General features: G+C 47.9%; 1 protein-coding gene across 1 annotated transcript; it reads left to right on the forward strand.

The window, feature by feature from the left end:
- The first annotated feature begins 571 nt into the window (after positions 1-571).
- C12H13orf42 (chromosome 12 C13orf42 homolog) lies at positions 572-21,641 on the forward strand. The gene is made up of 5 exons (XM_032917554.1): positions 572-962; positions 4,998-5,027; positions 17,193-17,333; positions 20,368-20,602; positions 21,467-21,641. Exons 1-5 carry the CDS (start codon positions 572-574, stop codon positions 21,639-21,641), a joined length of 972 nt encoding a protein of 323 aa, XP_032773445.1.
- The last annotated feature ends 3,593 nt before the right edge of the window (positions 21,642-25,234 follow it).

Consider the following 25,234-nt stretch of genomic DNA (forward strand, 5'->3'; position numbering starts at 1 on the left):
AGCTCCTGCCAAGGGCCCTGGTTGTGTCCACCCTGTCCTATGAGGGGAGCTGGATCTCACCCAGAGCAATACCTGGGCTTTGGTGGAGGGTATTACAGCAGAGTAAGAGTTTATGTCGGAGCTACAGAATTCAGCACCAGGGCCAGCTCAACTCAGGCAGAATTGTAAAAACATCGTGAAGACAAGCCAAAGTGGGTGAGACCACCCTTGGGAACGGAAAACGCAAAGGAAATATGATTGAGCAGGTAAAGCATCGTCTCTCTTCCTCTCCAGCTGAACCTTTCCATGGAAAAGCATAGGACATATTTGCAACTGTTTAGAAAGGCCTGCCTGGGCCTGTCTCCTGGAGTGGGCCTCTGCATGTCATCTTAGCTGTCCCATCTAAGTGTCCCTCCATGAGAGAGGTGCAGGTCACTTGCCTGACACAGCTCTTCCTCACCGGGATTGTGAGAGCTGAGCCTCTTGGGAGGCCGATGGCGCAGCGCCTGCATATGGGTTCCTCTGCCTGCTGCTGGATCAAGTAACGCCGGTGCTGGCGGCCGACGGTTCCCACGGTTGGAAACCAAGCACCATGTTCAGAAAGATCCACTCCATCCTCCACCACGGCCCACAGAGGAAGGCAGCGGCCGAAGGCCCCTACTACACTGGAGCCGGCCCTGCTGTCAGGCTGATTCGCAGTACCTCCATGTACGTGGTCGCGGACCACTTGGAGAGGCCCAGCGAGTCCTTAAAGAAGTACAGAAGCACGCACAGCATGGACACCAGCCTGTACTACCTGCAGCAGGAAGACCGCGCCTGGATGTACTCGCGCACCCAGGACTGCCTGCAGTACCTTCAGGAGCTGCTGGCCCTGCGCAAGAAATATCTCAGCAGCCTGGGTGACCTGAGACCCCAGCGCACGCAGGGCGCTGGCTCCACCTCTTCCAAGTCCTCCAAGGGAGCAGTGCAAAAGACCCCAGAAGGCAAGGTGAGTTTGGAGCCGGCTGGCTGTCAACTGTGGTTCTTCCCAGAGCCTTGGTACCCTTGCTGGAAGTCCCTGCTCTCCAGTGGGCACCACTTAGTGAGTCTGACAGTTCCTAGACTTTCAGGGATTCCGGGGAAACTCAGTGTCTAGGAGTTTGGGGACCAGATCCAGAGCAGGTAAGAAGGGCAAGGGCTTCGGCGCCAGGAGGTTCTGAACCTGCATCTGACCATTCGCTTGGTGCCTGATTTGATAGAGTAGGCTTTTGGGGAGTAACGGCCAATCTCCCCAAGAATTATTGTTCTTAGAACAACCGCTGTCATCGCATCTGAAAGGCCTCCTGCCAAACACGAGTGTGAGATCATGAAAGACACCTCGTGCGTTTGCCTCACCGTTGATGCTTACTGCAGGGTTTTGCAGACACTGCCTTTCTTTTTCTTTTATGGCACTCGAATATGCCGATCTTCTGTGTCTCAGAACTGCGGCTCAGAAACCCATCCCTAACTGCCGGGTCAGTCCCTTCTTTCTTCATGTCCTTGGCTTATTTCATTTCATTTTATTTCTAAGACCGGGTCTCTATGTAGCTGAGGACGGCCCCGAACTTACAGTCTTCCCACCTGGGCCCCCTGAATGCTGGCAGAAGCCTGTGCCACCGTGCTACCGCATCACCACTTCCCGCTGTGTTGCTTATTTATAGTACCTGTGGTTAGAGAGTTGTCTGTTGCACACGTCTAACAACCGTTCTGATGGCTAGACCGAGTGTTCAGAGCGGGCCCCGTCCTCTCCCCAGAGTATCCTGCAGGCTCTACAAGGTCTATTAATGTTGAATGGCTGATTGGACTGGCGTCAAATCTCTGGGGCTTGGCTTCACTCAACAGGTTGCACTTAATACCACATGGAAGTGGGTTAAATAATCATTTTAACCGTAAGAGTGTAAGTGTTAAGCCCCATACAGGGAGGGCCTCCTAGTCTGCGGTCAAGAGGCTGAGGCCCGTGCCAGTGGGCTATGGGGTTTGAGCCAGTTTCTTCCCTCGGAACAGGCCGTGGAGACAAAGGGCTGCAAGGCTCTGGGCTTCCTTCCAGCGCGACTCTCTTGGGATTCTGGGCCTCGCTTAGCCACTTACTGAGGACAGCTCTGCATTTCCCTGCGGAAGGCGCCCTCCCTGTTAGGTCACAGCTGGCTTCTTATGGTGCTGAGGACGAGGGTGGGCATAGAGAGCTCTAGCCCAGCAGAGAGCTGTAGTGAGCAGGGACCCTGCCCTGTGTGCCCTCCCCAGGTGATCTGTCACCTTCTCTCCTAAACCATTCTGCAGTCTCCCTGTATTAAAAAAGAAATGAGATCGGCAAAGGAAAATGGATTTATTTCCTGTTTGACCAGAGGTAGAAAATTCTTGGATTCTCTCCCCTTTCCTGGAGCAATGCTAATAATTTTATAGAAAAGATGAAACTGAAGCTGGATAGAAATGTGTTTGCTGATGTAGCTATGAGGGAGGCCGTCTGAACTATGTGAAACTTCTTCCAGGGAGGCAAGCTTCTCCTCATCCTCCTCATCCTCCTCATCCTCCTCATCCTCCTCATCCTCCTCATCCTCCTCATCCTCTTCATCCTCCTCATCCTCTCCCCTCCTCTCCTCCTTCCCTTCCCCTCCTCACCTTCCCCTTTCTCCTCCCCCTCCTCCCCCTTTCCCTCTCCCTCCTCCTACCTCTCCCCTTCCCTCCCCATTGGGGCCAGGGTTTAAGCCTATTTTCTCTGGGTAATTTTCATTCTTTGGGCCATTTTTAATGGCCCCTTACACAACCAAGCCAGAAAGGACACCGAAGGTGAACAGGCAGAAGTTCGATCTTCACTCTTCTGACTTCTTGGGGCCTGATTCAGTGGCGAGGCTATGGCTGTGACACCATGCCTGGTGAGGAGCAGTGCCACCCAGCAGGTGCTGGTACCCAGTTCCTTCTGCCACACCAGTGTTTTTACCTCAGAAATGCCATGCACTTCCAACCAGCAGTCACAGCCCAACCTCCATTACTTTCTGCCCTCAGAAAGCCTTATGCTGGGCTTGGCTGTGAGAAGACACAGTCAGGCTCCAGGACTGGCAGAGTGGCTACCAAGAGGCCTCTTCCCGAAATGCCCTAATCCTGCCAAGAGTCAGGATTTAGGCTCCTACTGTTGTTTTTCCTGCTCTCTGCTGTAGATTGAATTGTATGTTGTCTCTCAAAATCCACATATTGAAGATCTAGTGCCCAGCCCCACAGAAGGCAATCTTATTTGGAAACAGGGCAACCGGAAGTTTTAGGGTTAATGCCCAGGCTCAGCAAATTCCAGTTAAGCAACGTGAAAGGCAGGCAAGGAGATTTATTCAATGTGGACACATCAGGAAGAGGAACAAAGACAGGAGCTCAGTCGTCCCTTCAGCGTCAAAGCGTGGGCTCTGGGAGGCGTACTGAGCGAGCGAGCATTTCAGCAGTCTGTCCCAATACTCCAATTAAAGAGACAAGGACTGGTGAGCACTGGACGAGGGGGTGTACTGGATGCCGCAGCTGCGTGAGAAGAGGAAGAAAAGCTATCCATCTCCGCGGCCCTCGTGTGAGTTTACATTAAATACAGGATAAGAAGGACGTACAGGGAAGCAGTTCTGGTCAAGGTGCTCCCACTCATTACAGACCCCTCACTGGCTGGTCCCCGGTCTGTCCTGCAGGGCGTCCTAGTACACTGTAGGAACCATGTGACATCTCTTCCTCGGAGGCAAATACATTCTCTGGAAGTGGAGCTTCGGCCTTTTAATTCTCTCTCTCTCTCTCTCTCTCTCTCTCTCTCTCTCTCTCTCTCTCTCTCTCTGTGTGTGTGTGTGTGTGTGTTTGTGTGTGTGTGTGTGTGTTTGTGTGTGTGTGTATGTTTATGTGTGTGTGTGTGTGTGTGTGTGTTGAGTATGGGTGTATGTACATGCATGCATGGAAGTCAGAGGTCAACTTCATACATTAGAGTTCATGAGCCATCTATCTTGGACTTTGGGACAACATTTCTCTCTCTCTCTCTCTCTCTCTCTCTCTCTCTCTCTCTCTCTCTCGTCTGGGACTCACTGATTGGGCTGTACTGGCTGGCCAGCAAACCCCAGTGACCCTGACCCTGGGACTGTAAGTGCACTTTTTATGTGGGGCTGGGGATTGAACTCAGGTCCTCACGCTTGTGTGGTAAAGCTTTATTGACTGATCTAGGTCCTTGGCCTGGAGATGTTTAAGTCTTGGGAAACCGTCATTCCAGCAGCTTGACAGCACACGTCTTTCTAAAATGTCTCCTCTATCCACCAGGACTGCTCTCTTCTCTTCCCACACCTCAGTTTTGAGGGGCTCGGGGTGATAGGCTGGCCTTGTGAAAAACAATCTCTGGATTACTTTTATTCTTGAAACAAACATCACAAGCAGTATTAGAGGGGCCGAGTTCAGGTGACCATGGCTCAGAGCTACTGCTCTGTAACTTCTCAGCCGTTGGAAGGGCGGACGCACATGATTCTGTCTTGTGACTGCTTTTGAGATAGGGGCTTCTTACGAAGCTCAGGCTGAACTCAAACTCAAGATCCTCCCACTTCAGCCTCTCTATGAAAGGTAAGCGCCCCGGCCAGTGTGACCTCATTCTCAGTCTGCTAATTCCTCTTCTTGCTTCTGAGCAGTTTTCTTTGAAGACATTGATAATTAGCCATCTGGTTTGATATCAACTTTCCTTTACCACTGGGACAAGATCTGTCCCGACGGGCTGATGCGGTCCCACATCATGAGGGCTGAGTAACAGATGCCAAGGAGTTAGTGCTGCCAACACCCTTTGTGGATAAATTTTGAATTTTAAGCAACTAAGAAGTATTAAAGGGTTGGCTGTTAGGCCAAGCCCACTCGGAGCCCACTCTTGAATTTTGCTCTGTATGTCCTGTGGGTGGTATCCCTAGTGTCTTAGGGGAAAATTTGTTTGGAAGTCCTTGTTAGAAACTGTGTTTCTGCAGGGCGTTGGCAAGCAACAGCCACCAAGTTATGCAGGATGAATAGAAACGCAGCCAGCAAAAACAAACACTTAAAGAAAGCCAGTTCGTGGCTCCAGAGAGATGGCTTAGGGGTTAGGGATATTTGCTGCTCTCCCAGAGGATCCAAACAAACTTGTCACACCCACACTGGATAGTTTTCAGCTACCTGTCACTCCAACTCCATGGACTCCAATAACTTCTCTGGCCTCTGTGAACATACCCATGACATCCACTCACACATACACACATGTACACACGAAATAAAAATAATACAAATAAATATTAAAAAGGAAAACTAAAAAGAAAAGTCTGAACACTGAGTACTTGCTTACAGATATACTACTCGATGGTCAATGCCATTGTCTTTTAAACTGTTAAACAGCCCAGGGTTGGGGTGTCCTCCTTGCTTAAAGGGCTAGTTAATGAGACAATTAGGAACCGCCTTGGGAAAGGTTAGTTCCCCTAGCAATTCTAGTTTGGAAGACACTAGCTTGGGACAGTACGCTGAGCTGGTTTGATTGAGAATGTTTCCTTTGGGCTTCTATGCTGCAGAGCCTCGACCCCTGTGGTGTAACTGTTTGGGAAAGATTAGGAGGTGTGACCTTGTAGGAGGAGGTTTGTCACTGTTGGAGTGGGTTTTGGAGTTCAGAAAAGCCATGCTGTTCCCAGTTAATTCTCTCACTCTGCCCCCTACCTGTGGATGAGAGCTTCAGCTCTTGGCTACTCCTACAGCCCCCTGTCTGCCTGTTGCCGTGGTCATGGCCAGCCATGGTGGTCATGGCTCTAACCCTGTGAAACTGTAAGCAAGCCTCTAACAAACTCTTTTATTCATAGGCTGCCATAGGCATGGTTTCTTATCACCGCCAGAGGGAAGTCGCTAAGGTATTCCCTAAAACAACACATCTTAGAAGGCTTATGTAATTCAGGAGCATTCAACACATGCTTTGTTATGTACGACACAGAGGATTAAGTTTTATCTTTACACTAGTACCCAGAAGTGTGTGTCAACTGGATCCCATTAACAGTTTTTATAGGTAAAAAATTTTAAAAGCAAAAATTTTAAAACTCACTATAAATTATTATTAAAAAATTAATTAATCTAATAACTAAAATTATTAATAAAGGATGCATCTTACTGTATGCTCTCTAGGACATTTTAAAATTTATGTTTTGGTTTTCTGAGTCAGGACCTGGACCCTGGAGCCCAGGCTGACCTGGAAGTTAAGACCTCCTACTTCACTTTCCCAAGAGCTGAGGTTACATAAGACATTTTAAAACAGAGATTTCTAGAATTGTGACCTGTGGATCAGGGGCGGATGGCTATTAACTCTTAGAGTCTTCTCTGCTTATGACATGTTGTGAGTGGGTATTTGTCTTTCTCTCTGCTTCTTGGCATTTATCTTCCAATCCTCATTTGTGTGCTAATCCCTCAGTAGCCTTGGGGAGGGACTGAAGGCAGAAAAGACCAAGGCAAGGTGAGAGCTTCAAACCGGCAGCTCTCTGAGTATAGGGAGAGGTTAACCTGGCTACCAGTGGCCAATGATTTAATCAACCATTATCTGTGTGATAGACTGCATATAAACTCCGAAAGCCTGGGTTCAGAAGTCTTCCTACACGTGGAGGTTCTGGACTATAGCACCCCCTAGAGGACATGGAAATGGCTTTTTCTGAACAGCACACCACACCCATCCCTCTATCTTTGTCTATGGGTTTTCTTTATAACATGCCTCATGATAGCAGCAGAGTCCTGTGAGCGGCTGTGAAAAACTAACTGAACCCAGGAGGAGGTTGTGGGAAACCTGGCTTATACCTGCTCAATCATGCTGAAAGAAACAAGTTTCATCTCAAAGGGATAAAAGATATAGTTTATTGGAGAGCATCTTTTGAGTTCCCAAAACCCAGGAACACACATTTGGGTCTTTCCAAATACAATATTCTAATGGAGAAGCACTTTTGTAGGGTTATATAGTATCAGAACAAAGAAAGGCATAAATCAAGGCAATTTAAAAGCACATTAGTGGGTGTGCCAGAGAAACAGTTTCACAAGATGGAGGACTTTGCCTTGCAGGCCTCAGATGCTGTCTGAAGATATTCCAGCTTTTAGGTTGGTGGGAGCTGGTGGGTCTACTAAGTTAATAGACTCCAAAATATCTATCATTCCAGGGAGGTTAGTACTGACCCAGAGGTAGACTTTTCGGGGGAATAAAACTAGCCCGTGATAGAGTGATTTTCTGTAGCCTCTGGACCTGCATCGTTCCAACCTCTGCACAGCACTTCAGTTCAAACCAACCGCTCAATGCAGACACTGCTTTTTACTAGGAATTCTCAACCACGGTCAGAAGCACAGCGGGAACGATGACCTGGGGCAGGAGAGCAGACATGAAAAAGGGATGTGCGCTACTGAGCTTTCTCCCTGCGGGATCTGTTATTAACCTCAGGTATACCTGAGACCTGGCTGAGGGCTGCGACCGCAGTTGCTGAGTTCACATTTATGGTTTTCTTCTCATGGCGTTTAGTCATAATAGAGAAAAATAATAATTAGTTGTTCTAGCATTCTTCTCTCTCTCTCTCTCTCTCTCTCTCTCTCTCTCTCTCTCTCTCTCTCTCTCTCTCTCTTTTAAATCTCCTTGATTGATTTCCTCAGTTCTGCTGTCTACTTCACCGAGTTTTCCTTCAGCCTGGGCAAGTTTACCGCTAGCTTACCTGTGGAGAACCTGTACGTGGGTTTGTGCACGCCTGCCCTCAAGCCCCAGTGACTGTACTTTCTCTGAGTCGTGTTTTTTTTTTTATAGCTAGATCTTGTCGCATGAACTCTCATTATTCTTTTAGAAATAAAACCCCATCCAGCTATGAGCACCTCTCTCTTTAAAGGCTGTAGCGTCAGAAAGAATAGGCGCGCGTTGGAGCCGGGTGTTTTTGGTCTTTAATCTCACCGGGAAGCAGAGTCAGGCAGATTTCTGTGAGTTTCAGGCCAGCCAGAGGCATACGACGAGCCCCTGTCTAAAACAGAGGAAGAAAAGAGACACAGTTACATATTGTTTTAGACATGGTCCTGAGCGCCCTGGCTATGGATGGCAGAAGGCAAGATGCTCTCGAAACGTATCTTAAAGTCCTGTGATTAATCACATCTTGTACATGATGTCCAACACCCCGTGTGATCAGCGAAGAGCTTGTCACGTAGGAGGTATGGCAGCAAGTGTGTCTCGGTGCACACGGGCAAAACGTTAGTGCGGGAAAGGCTGTCTAGTTCTGTCCATGGCAACCAGTGTGAAGACGTCAAAGAGGAGGGACCACAGGAGCTGACTCTGACCAATGGGCTGGTGTTGTGGTGGGGTGGGAGGGTGCAGACGGGGAAAAGAACAAGAGGGGCAAGGAGCTCACAGGGGCTTCCTTTGCCCTGGGTGTAGGCGGAGCATCCGGCTCCCCTCCCTGCCGTTTACATGGGAAGTTCTTTTGGTTACGGACAGAGCCTAGAAAAAAAGAAAGAAAGAAACAGCCTGGGTACCAGCAGGGCAGGTGAAGCCAGGCAGGATGGCAGATTGTGAAGATGCAGGAAAACCCTGGAAATTGCCTTCAGGGAGTTGGAGACAATAGTGGGAAATGCAATAAGGTTTGGTTTGGGAAAACACAATAGATTCCGCATAGGAAAAGTAACTCAAGCCTCCTGTTTGATGAGGCAGCAGGGCCATGGGCCGTGGGTGGTGATAACCTTAGGGACCTGTGAAAGCAGGTGAGTGACAGCTGTTCTCTGGGATAGAGACCCTTGAAGGATGACTCTCCTCCCCAGTGGCTGGAATAGGGCAGATGGCGAAGGGACCGGAGAGTCTCAGGGGTAATCAGTCTGCACAAGGGAGCAGGCTACATTACTCCAGGCCTTTCTACACAGTTCAGGTAGAGAGGAAGCAATGGGGCCTGTCTGGAATTCTGAGCTCACGCTCGCAGGATCTTGCTGTCACCCAGCATGTTGGAAACGAACATTTTATTCTGCAGACCACCTCTTGGTAGAAGAGGTTTTCCTATCACATCAGTCGGGTCCCTAAATCCTCAGCCTCTGTGGTAGGGGGATTGACATGAGTGTGGATCACAGAGCCCACGGAAGGCAGGGAAGATCAGAATCAAGCCTCAGCTTCCACATGTGGAAACGTCTGACGTCCATGCAGAGCGTTCCAAAGTGCATCTCATGAAGGGAACTCCAAGCAGGCATTTACTCACCACTGTCTCTTTAAAACTCACCCACAGTAAGCTGGGCACTCACACAGCTCTACCTTAAGCTAGGCTCCTTCTGGCCAAGTTCAAAACAACACAGGCACAGAGCACTCGCTGCAGCTCTAATAGCTGGAGTTAATGCTTACAAATCAGCCAAAGGCCTTTGTTCCCACGGTGCATGGATGCAGTGGAAAACTATACAGCTATTAAGAAGACGACGACCCTCTGTGTGTGCTAGGGAGTTGACCTCTGGATACAGAATGAAGAAGGCAGCATCCTTGGGTGTGTATCACTTATGACTCACTGAACAGACGTGAGCGTAAACTCACTGTTTCTTTTGAAAGCCTTGGTGTGTGTGCCCATTTGTGTGAATGGGGCTGGGCATATGTGATGACCAGAGGGTAACCTTGGGTATCGGTGCTTGACTCTCACTGTATTTGAGACAGGGTCTCCTCTAGCCATCATAGAGCTTCTCCATCTACATCACCACAGGAGAGCCAGTGTTACAGGTATGTGTCACCCTGTCTAGCTTCATGTGGCTTCTGGGGACCCGAACTCAGGGCTCCATGCTCACCACTGAGCCATGCCTCAGACGCCAGAGAGATGGCCCAGTGGTTAAGAGCACCGGCTGCTCTTCCTGAGGACTCAGGTTGGATTCCCAGCATCTGTGAAGTAGCTCCCAGCCACCCACAGTACCAGGGGTCCAGCGCTTTCTTCTGGCCTCTAAAGACAATTCACACACATGTACATAGACATATACATAGGCAAAACAGTCATAAAAATAAAAAGTACCCATCATCATGTGTGTGAGAGCATGATGTATGCGTGGGCTGTATGAGGCACATGTATGGAGGTCAGGGGTTCTCTCCTACTGTGCTTATGAGTTCCAAGGATTGAATTTAGGGTTCTTAGGCTTTTGCAACAAGTGCCTTTACCTGCTGGGCCATCTTGCTGGATGCTCAGTTGTTTATTTTGGTTTTTTTTTCTTAATAAAACACAGGTCACTACGTATCCCAGGCTAGCCTTTAACTCACCAACCTCCTGCTGTTTCAGCCTCCTGAGTGTCAGAATCATAGGCTTACACCTCTGTGTGAGGTCTACATGTTTGCTCCTATTTCCAGAAAGAAATGATGGGGAGACAGACAAAAATGAATGAAGGATATGGTACATAGAAGGGGTTGTCATGGAAATGGTCTCTCCCGTAAGCAATGGAACCATGGATGCTGTTGTGGTTTTCCAAACACTAAACCATAGTGAAAAAAAAGAGCAGCCCTTAAAACTTGAAAACTAACTATAGCATATGAAAGTGGCTGGCCACCAAGTAACAGCATAAACTCACCAGAAAGACTTATTGCGAAAGGCCTTGGGCGGGGACACGGAACCCTCAACTGCATTCAAGGCTAATGTTTGGAAATGCTTTGAAACAATCATGCACAGTAAGATACAGGAAGTTATTTTGCTAATGTCCTATGGAGTCCAGATGTCCAGTGTAGAAGAGATACAAATGAAAATAAAAATGAAAAAATATAATATTAATTGGAGAAATACTCCGGATATAGAATAACACTTTTCATTGGTAATTAATTGAATGACTCAATTAGTTGATTAGCTTATGTTCTGATCATGTTGGAAACTAAACTCTGGGCTTTATTTGTTCTAGGCAAATACCATTGAGCTATGTCCCCACTCCATGTTTTTAATATTTTATTTTATATTTTTAAGCAGAGTGCCATAAACTCATGTTCCTCTGCCTCCCCTTCCTGGGTGCTCAGATGTCAAACAGGAGCTACCGCCCCTCGCCCATACCCATCCCTTACCCATACCCATCCCTTACCCATACCCATCCCTTACCCATACCCATCTCTACCACAACAAACCAGACATGCAGCCCATTAGTAGCTTTCCCTGGCATAGCCAAATACTGGAGGCCCCTGGGAAATCAGCCAAGCTAAAACCCCAGGGGAGAATCAGATGCCACTTGCAGTAAACATTGGTAGTTACTGGGGATGGCAGGGGAGGCAGAGGAAGGAGGCACAGCTCTTGCTATCGTTCCCAACAGCCTGACTAGTTTGCCTATAGTCTTTAGGACAAGACCTCAGGCCAAACCAGGACTTAGCTTTGCTAGAAGAATTTCAGGACTGGTCAGTTTAAGCAGAGTTGTGGTTTATTAATGATATTTTCATGTAGACTCAAGCATCAGGCTTGAGAAAAGAAGAAACACCCAGGAGAAAGTAAAATACATCCAGAGAGCAGGTGCGAGTTTCTCAGAGAAGAATCCTAGAAGTGTGGGTTTGGGCTCTCTTACAAAACTCCTGATTTCCGTGAGGCTTGAAGTAACCTGTAATAGTGAGTGGTTAAGAAGCCTAAATGAGCTCACTGGGTTTCTGGGGGCCCAAGAGAAGATTACAATCGACAAAGTCCTCAAGAAGCAAAAACGTAGGACATATTTATGGCAAAGTTAATGGTCTTTTTTTTTTTTTTAATTTCAGACAGTATTTGGGGTAAGGCATTGAGGCTTTAAGGCCAACATGTTGTTACCTGAACTTAACGTATCTATATGTGTGTCTTCAGCCTTTGTATCAAATGTTAATTGTGTTGAAATCATGTGTCTTTGCTGGAAAGAGGACTCAGTCTGACTCTGGGGTGGGAGGGCTCTTTTCCTCACCCATGTCTTCATCATGTCTCCTTTCTCTCCTGCCTCAGCAGAACAGCTGCACTGCTCTAGTGAGGCCGCCTTATGCCAGGGAAGCACCTAGAGCTGTTGACAGCTCACAATAGCAAAGCATGAACTGGGGAATGGGGGTGGGGCTCAGAAGGCCGCTGATATGGGGCGCTCCCTATTGTCCTAAGTGAATGCTCACAAAAGACAGGCAGACCCCAAGCCAGTGTCCCTGCCGCGCAGGCCTATGGGAGGGGCCCACTGCTGAGAGAAGTCAGAAAGCCAGGCTAGACTGTTTTTCTTTATCTCCTGAAACCAGAAGTTTCCTGGAGAAGGAAACAGGGAAGTTTATGAGGACCATTGAGCCCAAGGCCACAGATGCTGAGGAGGGCAACTCCCTCCCCCTTCCCGAGAAGCTCAAGTTCCCAAACAAAGTGTGCTGCCTAAATTGGCATTGGTCGTACAAGGAGACTCCTCCCACCACTGCGCAAACAAGCGTCCAGTAGTGAACACCAGTGGACCTCTGCCAAGAGACAGCCACAGTGTGGAGAAGGATCCTCTGGCCAAAGCATCACAGTGGGACCTATGTTGACGAGAAAGATACTCTTTGGAAACTAATTAGCCTCCACTTTAAATATGGTGTTTCAAGAGAAATATATATATGCATGGTAACCATAGAAACAAAAGATTTCAACATCAGCAGACTGCCCAAGACTGACAAAAAGCCAAACCGAAGACCCAGCAAGGCAAAGGCAGATATTAAGACCCACGGTGCCTATTGGCAGCACAGACATGTGTAGACTCTGGCAGCACATCATACAGGGAAGGGGGTGAGAGCAGCGTTAAGACACGAAGTTCACCAGACGAGACTCCGAGAGACAGATGTTGGGACCGGCTGAAGGGAATTGTTTCTGAGCAATTACAGATGCTTAAAAGTCCAGGTAGAAAATGTGGAAAGCTCACAGTGCCTGAGGGAGAAGTCCAGTGAAACGGCAGGAACTTTCCCAGACTAGAGGGGACGCAGATGCGCCCTGAAGGGGGCCGAGGTGAGCTTGCTGGTTCACGTCATGTCTACTTTACTCAAGCCAGAGCTATTTTTGAAGAGGGAACTTCAACTGAGAAAAGTTGCCCCCGCCCCCAGATTGGCTCATGGCTAAGTCCGTGGGCGTTTTCTTGATTAATGTGGTAGGGTGGGTGGCACCCTCAGGCTGGTGGTCCTGGGGTCTATAACAAAGCAGGCTGAGCAAGCCATGAGGAGCAAGCCAGTACACAGCAGTCCCCCCTGGTGTCTGCTTCGGTGCCTGCCTACAGTTATTGTCCTCTGGTTCCTGTCCTGACTTTGCAGGATGATGGACTGCAGCTATAGGGGGGAAAATCAACCCTTCCTTCTCCAACTTGCTTTGGGTCATGGTGTTTTATTGCACCAATAGAAACCCTAACTAAGACAGAAATTGGAACAGGACAGTAGACAATTGCTGTGACAGACCTGACCAGGTTTTCAGGAGGGTTGTGGAAGGACTTTGGGACACTGGGCTAGAAAAGCCATGGAGTGTTCAGGGCTTGGTGAACTGTCATGGGAATGTGGAAGCTAACACTGAGAGCAGTGCAGATGACACAGCCCAGCACACAGAAGCCACAGGACAGAGGGGCCACGGCTATACCTATGCCGGCAGCTGAACTTGGGATATATAAGCCCTCTGGTGGTCCTGGATTTGAAGGCATGAAGGGGATCATGGAGAGCAGCTTGGCACCAGGAGATGTAGCCTCAGTTGCAATCGAAGTGTCAAATCTGAAGAGGTCATGGAGAGAAGGTAAGGCTTGGTATCATGTGACAGGGTCAAAGGTCCTGAAGAGATCCCAGGCTACTAGAGAAGGTGCAGCCCATTCGTAGAGACTTAAGAATTTTGGAAATACCAGAATTGTGGGGTGGCCACTGAGGAAGAGCAGCAGGTGTAGAGTGCAGGTGGCAAGCCGAGTGTGCTGTGAGTGGCAAAGCCAGAGAAGAGCTCCTGTCTGAGCCCTTGGGAGCCCAGGAGATAATGAATAAATCCCAGATGCTGGACGCTGAGTTTGGTTTGCATTTACGCTGTTGGAGTTTGGTTTGGCATTGTTTACATTGTGACTGTGCCCTGGTTCTTCCTTCTTAGAATAAAAATTATTTAACTTGTTTTTTGATTTTACAGAAAGCCATAGTTATAAGACCTTGGATAGCTTAAAGAAATTTTGGAGTTTTACAGAACTTTTAGAGTTTTAGAAAAGACTGATTATTTCAGAAAGACTGGATATTTTACAGAGTTTTTGGGAATTTTAGAGAGACTCTATTTTGGAGAATCTTTGAAAGAGACTTTGGGTATTATTTTTTTAATATCTTTATGCTTTTATTTTTATTGAATATTTTTTATTACATTTCAAGTGTTATTTCCTTTCCTGGTTTCCCGGACATCAGCCCTCTATCCCACCTCCCTTCTTCTATAAGGGTGTTCCCCTCCTATTCACCCCCCTTCCCACCTCCCCACATTCAAGTTTGGGTATTTTAAAGAGGTTATATTTTTAATATTTAAAATTTATAAAGTACGTGGAACTTTTAAAAGCTGGAATGTGATATACATACATATATATATACATATATATATAGAGAGAGACAGACAGACAGACAGACAGAAAAACATTAATACTAGTGTCTCAATGAGATCTTGGGGGGAAAATAACAAAGAAAGGTTACAGTTGAATAGTGATGTGTTTAATGTGTCAAGTTGGCAAGGGGTTAATTGTTCTGGCCAGATTTTATGCCACAAACTAGAGTTATTTGGGAAAAGATTCATAATTGAGAAAAACTCATCCACCAGCTTGGCCCGTGGGCAAGCCTTATTTTCTTGATTGATGATTGATGTGGGAGACCCCAGTTCACTATGGGAGGTGGTGCTCCTCCCCCACCCCCATGCTATGAAAAGGCACGGTGGGCAAGCCAGGACATCAGGCCAGTAGGCAGCACCCTCCACGGTCCTGCCTCAGTTCCTGCCTCTGGTTCTTGCCTTGAATTTCTGTCCTGACGTCGATGATGATGGACTGAAAGCTGTAAGATGAAATAAACCTTTTCCTCCCCACGTTGGTTTTAGTTGTAAGGAACATTTTCTCGTAGTGATGGAGACCCAGCTATGGCGATGGGTTCACTAGCAGCCATCACGCAGTCAAAGAAGGCGTCAACACAGCCAGAGAAGCAGAGAAGCAGAGACTGAGGAGCTGTGAGGAGACAATAGCTGTGAACTTTCACAGTTTACCGTGCACAATTAACCATAGAATTTAGAGTTTTAGAGAATGACAGGAAAGATACATCCGATGATAAAATCTGGGTGTTTCATAACAAAACTGCTGGGAAGGTAAGAGGAGAAAGGCCACATTTCATACAACAGAACAAAGATGAAAAGCTACAGATTCCACACCAGAAGACAACACAACATTGTTATTAAAATGTTGGGAATGTAATACTTAAAAAAAACCACTAAAATACAAAACGTCTTATTTTCAGTTGCCATAACAGATAATCTGATATCTATGAAGAAGATAGATTCATTCTTATATTCAGGAAGCTGGGAAGTCCAAGGACAAGGGGGCTGCATCTGGCAAGGATCTCCTGTTATTCCACGGTACACACCGTTCTAAGTCAGGAGCATAGAAGAATTACAAAGGAAAATAAGGAAGGTGGCTCAGACAAGACTCTGCCTACGACTAATCCTGAAGGAGTCCGGAATCCACTCCCAGTCCTGGGTGCCCTTTGACACGGCATTTACAGCATCTCTGCTTTCTGCTGGTCAAATCATGTCCTGCCGCCTCTCTACTCCTGCAGTCAGTCTTCCCTCGGCCCCATCGTCCTCTCATCCTCTCTTCCAGCTTTCCATCCGGCAGACGCACAGGCTTGTCAGCCTTTGGGAGAATGAGCTCACTTTCTCTCCTTGTCAGTGGCTCTGAACTTCCTTCCCCCTGTTTGCTCTCAATCTAGCTGCTCTTCTGAAGAGGGCTGGATAAGCGCCTGAGGGCCATCTTCCACTTTTAAGAGAAAGTATTTAGATGCGAACGGTGGTCCTTCAGCAGATTTTCCTATAAGAAGCCCTGTGCAATTCCAAAAAGAGGAAGAAAATAAGAAAGAAAAGATTACGTGGTTAGTGTTTCCTAGTCATACAAGATGCCCACCACAGCATGCACCCAGAGATGCCGCCCCACTTTCTACTCTGTAACTTAGTTCGGTTCATGGTTAACGCATGCGCACATACCACTCCCGGGGCCTCCCAGAACCGGGATTCCGCGTTTCGTGACAAATAGTCTCCTGTCTGTTTCTTTGGACTTCTTCATGGACTTTTCCTCAGTTCACGTACCTATTCTGCCTATCCCACTTGGAGTTCAATGTAGAGCCCATCACAGCACCCCGGTTTCCATGAGGTGGGTGCCTCTCAGTGCTGCAAGTCACCTTCTCCCCGTAAAGCAGGTTGACAGCTGCTGTGAAGGCAAAACAAGGGGGAAATTATTTTCTCTCGTGTCTGATGACAAATCGTGCCCAGGAAAGAAGTAGATGGTATTGTCTTCCCTTTCACGATCCCCTTTGAGATGAGAAATCCCGCAGCAGCCGGGGGATTTTCCTTCCACAAGACTCTCAGACAACTGTGCCTTGACATTTCTTTAATTGATGTGTAATAGTTATATATTTATGTGGCAGGGTGTGATATGCGGTACGAGTGTGCAGCAGATAATGAACCCGTCTGGGTGTTCCCACCTTCTCAAATACTCGCTCTTTCTGTTCAATGTCTTTGGGCCCCTCTTCTGGTTCTTCGTATAACATAGCAAATTGTAACTACAGCCACTGCTATGGTGAGGAACGTCAGAACTTCTCATGTCCAACTATTTTGGCCCGTGTGCCTTAGCCCCTTTGTGTTTCTACCCCCTCTCTTCCCTTCCCCCCTCCCTGGGCACCACTGTTTACCCTTCCATAGATCAAATCTTCTAACTCCTATACATGAAGGATTACATGAGGTATTTGCATGCGATATTGATTTATTTCATCTAACACAATGGCTTCCAGTTCCATCTACTTTGCAGTAAATGGCAAGATTCCACTCTTCTCTGCAGGTACATAATATGGCATCCTTTAAAAAAAAATTGATTGTCCAGCAATAAGTACCATGATTAAATCTATGTCCTGGCCATCAAAATTTCCTCAGAAACCTCACAAATACAAAACCCCACGAACATTTAGTTTTAGGAATATTATTTTTTTCAGTGTCCCTGGATTTCGTTCATGAGGACACTCAAGGAACTCCCAGGCAACTCTCTCTCTCTCACCCGTTCCCCCCTTCCTCTGTAACAGAAAGCAGCCTCAAAGAAATACTCCCAGTTCAGCACCGATGTGGCTGAGGCCATCGCCTTCTTTGACTCCATCATTGCAGAACTAGAGACAGAAAAACGGCCGAGAGCTGCCGAGGCCGACCAGCCTAATGAAGATGTGGACTACGATGGTGAGTGCTGAGAGAGGCACTGAATGTGTTAAGGGGAGGCGGGGCTGTGAGTGGGCTCCTGGGGAGGCACCAGGGACCACGCCTTCCTGACCAAAAGAACTCCTTCCTTGGCACCTCAGGCTTGGCCCCTCTACTTTGTTGCTCTTGCTGTCAATGCCCAGGCTACATCTCTGGTTCATTTACTACAGCTATCACGGTGGGACTTCCCTAAGACTCCATGAGGGAAAGCAGGAGGGAACGATTAAAGAGAGAAGTGATCGATGGACTAGTGTCTTACAGGGGAAAGAGAAATCTGAAATGTGAACATTCTTAATGCTCCCTAACGGTGCATTCAAAGTGGCTAAGATGGCGGCGCTGGGCATGATGGGAACTAGGAGGATAGACGTGAGTTTGGAGGCCAGCCTGGGCTAAGGAGATTTTGTTTCAAAAATTCATATCTTTGGGCCCAAATAGATCTCTCAGTCCATAACTTAGTTGCCTCAAAAGCTTGAGGAGCAGAGTTCAATCCCCAGCAGCCATGTCTGTGTGATGGCGAGAGTCTATAATCTCAGTATTTGGAAGACAGTGGCTGGAGGATCCCTGGGTTTGCTGCCTGGCCAGGCTAGTTGGATGACCAGGTGGCAGGATAGTGAGAGACTCTGTCTTCCAAAGTGAGGAGGGGTGAGAAATTGAAGAAGGCACACTCACAAATACGTACAAACAACAAAGTCAAAACCCAAACCTCACAGGCCATAGAAGTATATATTTGATGTATGGACCCTTTATAAAGGAAGAAAACGGGCTAGTTCTTTGAACTCAGCTCTGAGCCGTCTTAAGCTACCTAGGGCGGAACATGAGGCAGAGCAGAGGTGAGGTGAGGTGAGGTGAGGGTGCCTGCCCAGGCCCAGATGATCCCAGAGAGGGAGGCGGGGTGGGATAAAACTTCACTGAGGGGACTTTGGCCACCTTGAGCGTGTGGCACACATGGGTCTGGCAGGCCTTGCCCTTCTCTCCGATTCCCTCTGCCTTGCTAAAAACCGTTAGGTAGCCTCATGGTTTCCTTTTACTCTGGTGTGGCAGGCTCTGCATTTCCATGGTGGCTTCTGTGGTTGCAAAGGTGACACCTACTGTGGATCATGCTACCTTACATGCGTCTTAGTGCATTCTCTGCCTCCCATTCTGCTCCTGTCCCTGTGACAGTGGCCTGGAAACCCCACTGACTCGAGGAAAGGGGACATAGTCCTGAAGGACACAAGGACATCCTCATGGTTGTGTGAAAATGATGGCTGTCATGAATGGGCCATGTGTGGAGGTCTAGAGATGTTGTTCAGTTTGAAAGAGTGTTTTTCTGGTGTTCACAAAGTCCTGAGGTCCAGTCCAAGCATGGTAGGAACCAGGCATGGTGATGGTGCATAGAATTCCAGCACTCCAGAGGAAAGAGCAGGAGGCTCAGAGTTCTAAGGATATTCTTGGCTGCAAAGAGAGTTCAAGGCTAGCCTGGGCTACATGAGCCCCCCAAACAAAACAAACAAAAGCCCCATAAATATAAGAAAGACCATGTTCCAGACGTGGAGGCACATATCTTTAATCCCAGCACATGAGAGGCAGAGGCAGAGAGAGGCAGAGAGAGGCAGAGGCAGAGGCAGAGGGCAGAGGCAGAGGCAGAGGCAGAGGCAGAGGCAGAGGCAGGAGGCAGAGGCAGAGGCAGAGGCAGAGGCAGAGGCAGAGGCAGAGGCAGAGGCAGAGGCAGAGGCAGAGGCAGAGGCAGCCAGATTTCTGTGGGTTCCCATAGTGAGTTCCAGACCAAGACTCCATAGTGAGACTCTGTCTCAAAGGGAGAAAAGAAAAACCAAAGGTCAGTGTTGTGTGACAGACTTGTCCTGGGAAGGCATAAGATAAAACATGTCTGCTTATCCCCGTGTAGGGCCTAGACCCATGGCAGAACAAAGTAACTTTTGCACCAATGTCCAAACTGGTGAACCAGTGAGTTTTTATTGAGGCTATGAATAGTAGTGTGGGTCAGGGGTTACCTACAAAGAGCAGGGCAAGCTCAAAGGTAAGGACCACACACCCCTGACAGCCTGCAGGCAGCCTGCAGCCCCACATCCTTCTCTCTGTGGTTTGCCTGCCCAGAGTCTCTCTCCAGCAGCTGCTTACTCCTTTCTCAGGTTTGGGTGGGGACTCCAGTCTTTGAGGTTTTTGTTCCGGCATATGTGACTTTTTGGTGGCCGGTTGTTCACCACTGTTGCTGGGGAATCCACCCCACCCTGAAAGAGAAGTTTGAATGCGGAGGGAGCTGCAGTTGGGAGGAATGAACCATAGGACAGCCAGTGAGGGTGCTCACTGGCAAAAGTGTTTGAATCTGAAAAACTGAACTAAATCCCCAGAGACAGCTAACGTGTGAAGGTTGTCCTCTGATGCACCATTTCCCCCGAAATAGCACCAATAATCTATGTTCACTGTCAATCAAACTAACCAAACAGCACACCCAGTGTTAAGAGTGGCAGGAACCATGGCCCAGCAGGATTGCTTACATTGTTTTCACAGAGGACCAGAATTCAGTCCCCAGCACCCACACTGGGCTCCCATAACTCTAGCTTCAGGGGATTCAGCACTGTCTTCTGGCCTCTGAGAGCACCCACACTCACGTGTACACAATTAAAACAAAAAACTGATTGAAAAAGAAACTAAAAGCCAGTTACCATCTGTAAGTCCTTACCACTGTTAACACTTGGGCATGTGACTTTCACAAAGGGCTTTCAACACACGCAGTTTTTATTTATATTTTCCTTTTAACAAAAATAGGACGTCTTTGAACAATATTCAAATCATTGTGGCATCTTTCCAAGTCAATGAGTACAGATCTGGGCTCAGTCCCAATCGGAGCTTGCAGAGTCAGACTCCGCCCCCTGGCCCCTCCTACTGCCCCCTGCAGACTCTCATAGTGAGCTCCATCTTCCCTTTGCTATGGATTCCTTACCTGTTCATGCTCTCCTTTACTTTCTGCTCCCCTGACAGCGGTCGCCTACCCAGGTCACTTCCTTCTCTCTTCCAGTGGCTACCAGTTCACGGGAGCACAGCTTGCATTCCAACTGGATTCTGCGGGCACCACGCAGACATTCCGAGGCCATGGCTGCCCATGCCACTGCGGATAGCCGGTTTCGGAGGAGCACAGAGCACAGGGTCGCTGGCACCCAGAGAAGGCTTGAGAGACACCCCATTTACCTGCCCAAGGCTGTGGAAGGGGCGTTCAACACCTTGAAATTTAAGCCCAAAGCCCACAAAAAAGAGTAAGTGCTTGGTATGATCAGGACCAGAACAATCTCAAGTGCCCCAGACTCCAGAAGGTGGATGCTTGTTACAGTGTGTTGATCCCTTATCCCAAGTGCTAAAGTTGTTGATTTTACAGGGCAAAGGTCGGGGGCAGGGGTTTGGGGGTGGCGGGTGGTAAAATGTTTTCTCACAGGCTGTACTCCAGCAGCCTAGCTCACTGCTGTCCTCCGCTAAGACCTTGCTTGCATCCTTCCTTCCCCCTTCCTCTCTGGCCCGAAGCTTACACCTTCTGGATGTCTCTATTACAGCTTGGGTTCTCCAGAGCAGAGCACCAAGCAGGAGGCCACATTACAGGGAGACAGTGTTGCTTTGGAAGACAGTGGCCAACCACTGCTTCCTGCTGGCCTGACCCCTGTGGGGACATACTGCCACTGAATCCTGTGGCCTCTCTGCTGACACATCCTTCTCCCCCAAGACTATGTCTCATGACCAAGTCTCTCCCTATACCTCATGCAGGACAACCTCTAGGCCATGTCAAGGGTCTATTCGGAATCCATAGCTGTCCCTTCACCTCTTCACGAGCCACTCAATTCTGGTGGAGCCAGCATTTCCTTGATAACCTTTTCCATCGTAATAAGAGATGTGCTTGACATAGTAAAGCCATGAGCCAGCACTCACCCTTGACCTTCTCCTTCAAGGTCAGGTCAATGCCCACCTGAAGTCCATCAGTACCCTACCCTACTATAAGGTTCTCTCCAAGGTCCAGAATGGGGGTGGGCAACAACATGATGTTCTCTGCAGGAATGGTGGTAATTTGGGTGTCCCTCTCCTCTGAGCAGTGGCCACCTTGAACTTGACTTTCTTCTCTCCCTCTCTTGCAGCTTGGGGAGCTCCAGACAGATCCTTCGCAACTTCTCCAAAGAAGACATGGAGTGGGAGGAAGAGTTCTTCACCCAAGAGTCCCGGGTGTCTCTGGAGGAGGAACACTACCAGACAGAGAATCCCAAAGGAGAGTGGCTGGTTCGAGAAAGACTCTGGGAGCGGACAGTGCCCTGATTGGTTTGTCTCAGCCTGGGTCTACGACAGGAGATGTGCTTTCAGGGCAGTGTGAAATGTTTGGTAGAGTTAAGAATGAAATTACAAAGCTGTAACACAACCAAACTCATCAACAGGATACCCGTGGGAGCTCAGCTAGTGCCAAATAGCTGCATTTCCCAGGGGATGCCCCGGGGGGTCAGAGCCTGGGCTTCCCACAGGAGTGGCCACGAGAAAGCAGAGCCCGGCTCCTGGTGTTCCCAAACAGAGGCACAGGGGACTTGAATGAGTGTCCCTGCCACCTGGCCTGGCCTGTCACACATAGGAAATAGTGCAGATGGCTGCACGTCATGTGTTCAGAACTGGAAGGAGCCAATCTGGAGTTCTGGCCCAAAGTTTCCAAGCCTGTGTCCCAGAAGCCTATTGGTGAAGTACTGAGGTCCCGCCTTTCATGAAAACACAGTCAAGAAAACACCTACTCTGTGCTAGGTCTTCTCAGGGTTTCCAGAATCTTAGGCTGCTAGACTGAAAATGAGGCCACTATCCTTTCGGTAGGGCAGAGAGAGGTTGCATCAGGGCTTGCCTTGTGGTCACACTGTTGACCCCAGCCCAATTGTCCTGCCCCTCCATAAAGACAGCTGACTCAAGGTAGTGTTGGTAGGTGGGTGTTTTCTAATTTTCCCTTCTAATTCTTACACTCGTAAAGCTGTATCCATGCCATCTGCTCACCAGAGGCTCTCCGTCTCCCAGGTACAGGTAGCTGAAGCACGATGCTCTTTCTGTCTAGGAAGAATTTTGTGGTTCAGCCATTGGCTAACTCACTGCTCCACTTCCAGTGTGGGCTTTGTATACAGTCCAGTGTACAGTCTTCATTTGGCCATAGAGTTACACCAATAAGGTTAAGAGCCACTGGTCAAAGAAGACACTCCACTTTGACCTTCCTGCTTTTTCTCTCATCTGATACTAACCAAGCATCTTGGTCACTACTCCATTGCTGTGATAAGACACTATGGTCAAAGGCAGCTTACAGAAGAAAGGGTTTATTTGGATCTCACAGTTCCATAGGCTGAGCCCATGACCACCATGGAGGAAAGCAATGGCTGCAAGCGGGCAGGCATGGTACTGGAGCAGAAGCTGAGAGCTCACAAATTGAGAAGAGAGAGAGAGAGAGAGAGAGAGAGAGAGAGAGAGAGAGAGAGAGAGAGAGAGAGAGAACAAGAACAGACTAACTGGGAATAGTTCTGCTTTGGAAATCTCAAAGTCATCCCAGTAATACACCTCCTCCAACAAGGCCACACCTCCCAATCCTTCCCAAACAGTTCCAGCAACTGGGGCCCAATATTAAAGTATATGATTCTATGGGGCCATACTCAATCAAACCACCATACCTAGCCTATACCCACTCAGCTTCTGAGAGAGCTGAGATCAGGTGTGCTGGCAGGAAGGGCAACTGACCTTTCTCACTGATTTCTGGCATCTTCTTATACAACAGTGACTTTTCAGGGAGCATTTCCATAAATGTGAGCCTGCCTTGGATAGGGGAGCAGATGTAGAAAGAGAAGCACCATCTAAATCAAGCCAAGGACACTCTAGTCTCAGTGACCACGACAATTGCATAACGTCCTATGCGCTATTTGTTTTTTTAAAAAAATCAAATAGTAATAATAAAAACCTTTATTTATGCTATCTTTCGTGTCTGAAGCTGAGAATTTTTAACTCTGAAGAAAAGCGACAGCACCTGTGTAGCAGCCCTAAGAACGTCAAGCCAACACGTTTCCCAGGTGAACACACACCCACCCTTTCTGTGTCCTCTGCATTGTTTTCCAAGTGCCAACGTCAATGTCTGGGAGGTTTCTTTCCTTTGTTGCTTGACCAAAAAAGCCACATCCGGAGAGCTTTAATGCTGTGGTCCATCTGCACAGACGTTTTCCCCCGGAATGTGGCTTTCTTTAAAGTTCTGTGTTTGAAAGCTCTTTGCTGTGGACAAACTCGGGGGCTGGAGAGCTTCACTAGGCAACCGTTTAGAGTAGGCCACCCTACCGTGTAAGCCTGGTGTTTAAGACACGGCAAGGGCGCAGGATGGGGAGGAGCTCAGAGCCCAGCACGCTTTCTTCTTCTCTGGTGTTTCTTCTCTTTAGGACATGGAGCTCTATACCAGGCTACTTTGCTTGGGGTAAATGCTTTTGTCTTTGGTAAGACGGCCTTCTTGCAAAGTTCTAAGAGTTGAACTCATGTCTTATGGTGCAACTTTTCTTTGAAGTTCGTGGTAAATCCCAGGATCTGGGCTATGACTCATGAATCTTGTAAATACAAGGGTTTAAGATAAGTCAAAATGGAAACAATAAAAGGCAATTTGGGAAAATCAACATGCCCTGGCTGATTCTTGTTTTTCTTGAGGTATCTAAGTATTTAAGGGGATCAGCTGGTCAAAACTGTCTTAGTTTGGGTAGGTGAAACCTGTAAAGAATAAAGTCTTATTCAATAAAGTTCTTGTCTTGTAAGCAGAAAGACCTAAGTCCAACTCCCTACAACTTTTTAAAGAAATATTTATTTTATTTATATGAGTACACAGTAGCTGTCTTGAAACACATCAGAAGAGGGCACTCGATACCATTTTAGATGGCTGTAAACCACCATGCTGGGATTTGAACTCAGGACCTCTGGAAGAGCAGTCAGTACTCTTAACCACTGAGCCATCTCTCCAGTCCCAACCTTTTTCTTTAAAAAAAAAAAATTCTAAAAGCCAAGTTTGGTGGCACACACTCGTAATCCAAGCACTGGGAAGGCAGAGACTGGTGGATCTTTAGGATTACCAGAGTTTGTCAGCGTATCCTAATTGACAAGCTCTGGACCTGTGAGAGGCCCTGGCTCAGACAAAATACAAGGTAGATGGCACCCAACGAAAGACACCTGAGGCTACCCTTTAGCCCTCACACACACATATGTGCACACCTGCACATATGTGCAACATACACATATAAACACCCAAAACAGGAACAGAAGGGAAAAGGAAAGAAATGAAGGAAAGAAAGAGACAATTTTAAAGGCGAACTCCCTGGCCTTTAGCCACTGGCTTTGTGCCCTCTCATCCCCATGTAAGCTTCCCATCACTGGGTTGCTATGCAACAATGGAGAACACGGCCACCTGGTGTTGGACCAGAGCAGCTCTAACAGAAGGCTGTATTTCCTGCATCACTGGTTGCCTTTCATAGTGATTTGTCTCTTGATGTTGTTAATAATTTATCACAAATAAGTTATAATTAAAAAATAAATTATCACAAATATAAAAGCATAAAGCCCCACAAGTTCATTACCTTAAACTTTGGGAGTGGGAAACCCAAGTCAGCCGTGTTGGTTAAGGGTTGGTAGAGCTTGTTTCTTCTGAAGCCCTCCCTAGTCTCTGGGGACACTCACACTCCTTGGCTAGTGGCTCTTTCCTTGTACGACCCCAGCCTCTTGCTTCCTCAGAGCTCCAGCTGATCTCTGCCTCCCCTTTACAAGGACTTGCAATACCAGTCCTTCATTTAATCAAATAACCAGAAACTCTGTGTGTGTGTGTGTGTGTGTGTGTGTGTGTGTGTGTGTGTGTGTGTGTGTGTGTGTGTGTACAAGGT

This window comes from Rattus rattus, chromosome 12 (assembly GCF_011064425.1).
Source record: "Rattus rattus isolate New Zealand chromosome 12, Rrattus_CSIRO_v1, whole genome shotgun sequence".
Lineage (NCBI taxonomy): Eukaryota > Metazoa > Chordata > Mammalia > Rodentia > Muridae > Rattus > Rattus rattus.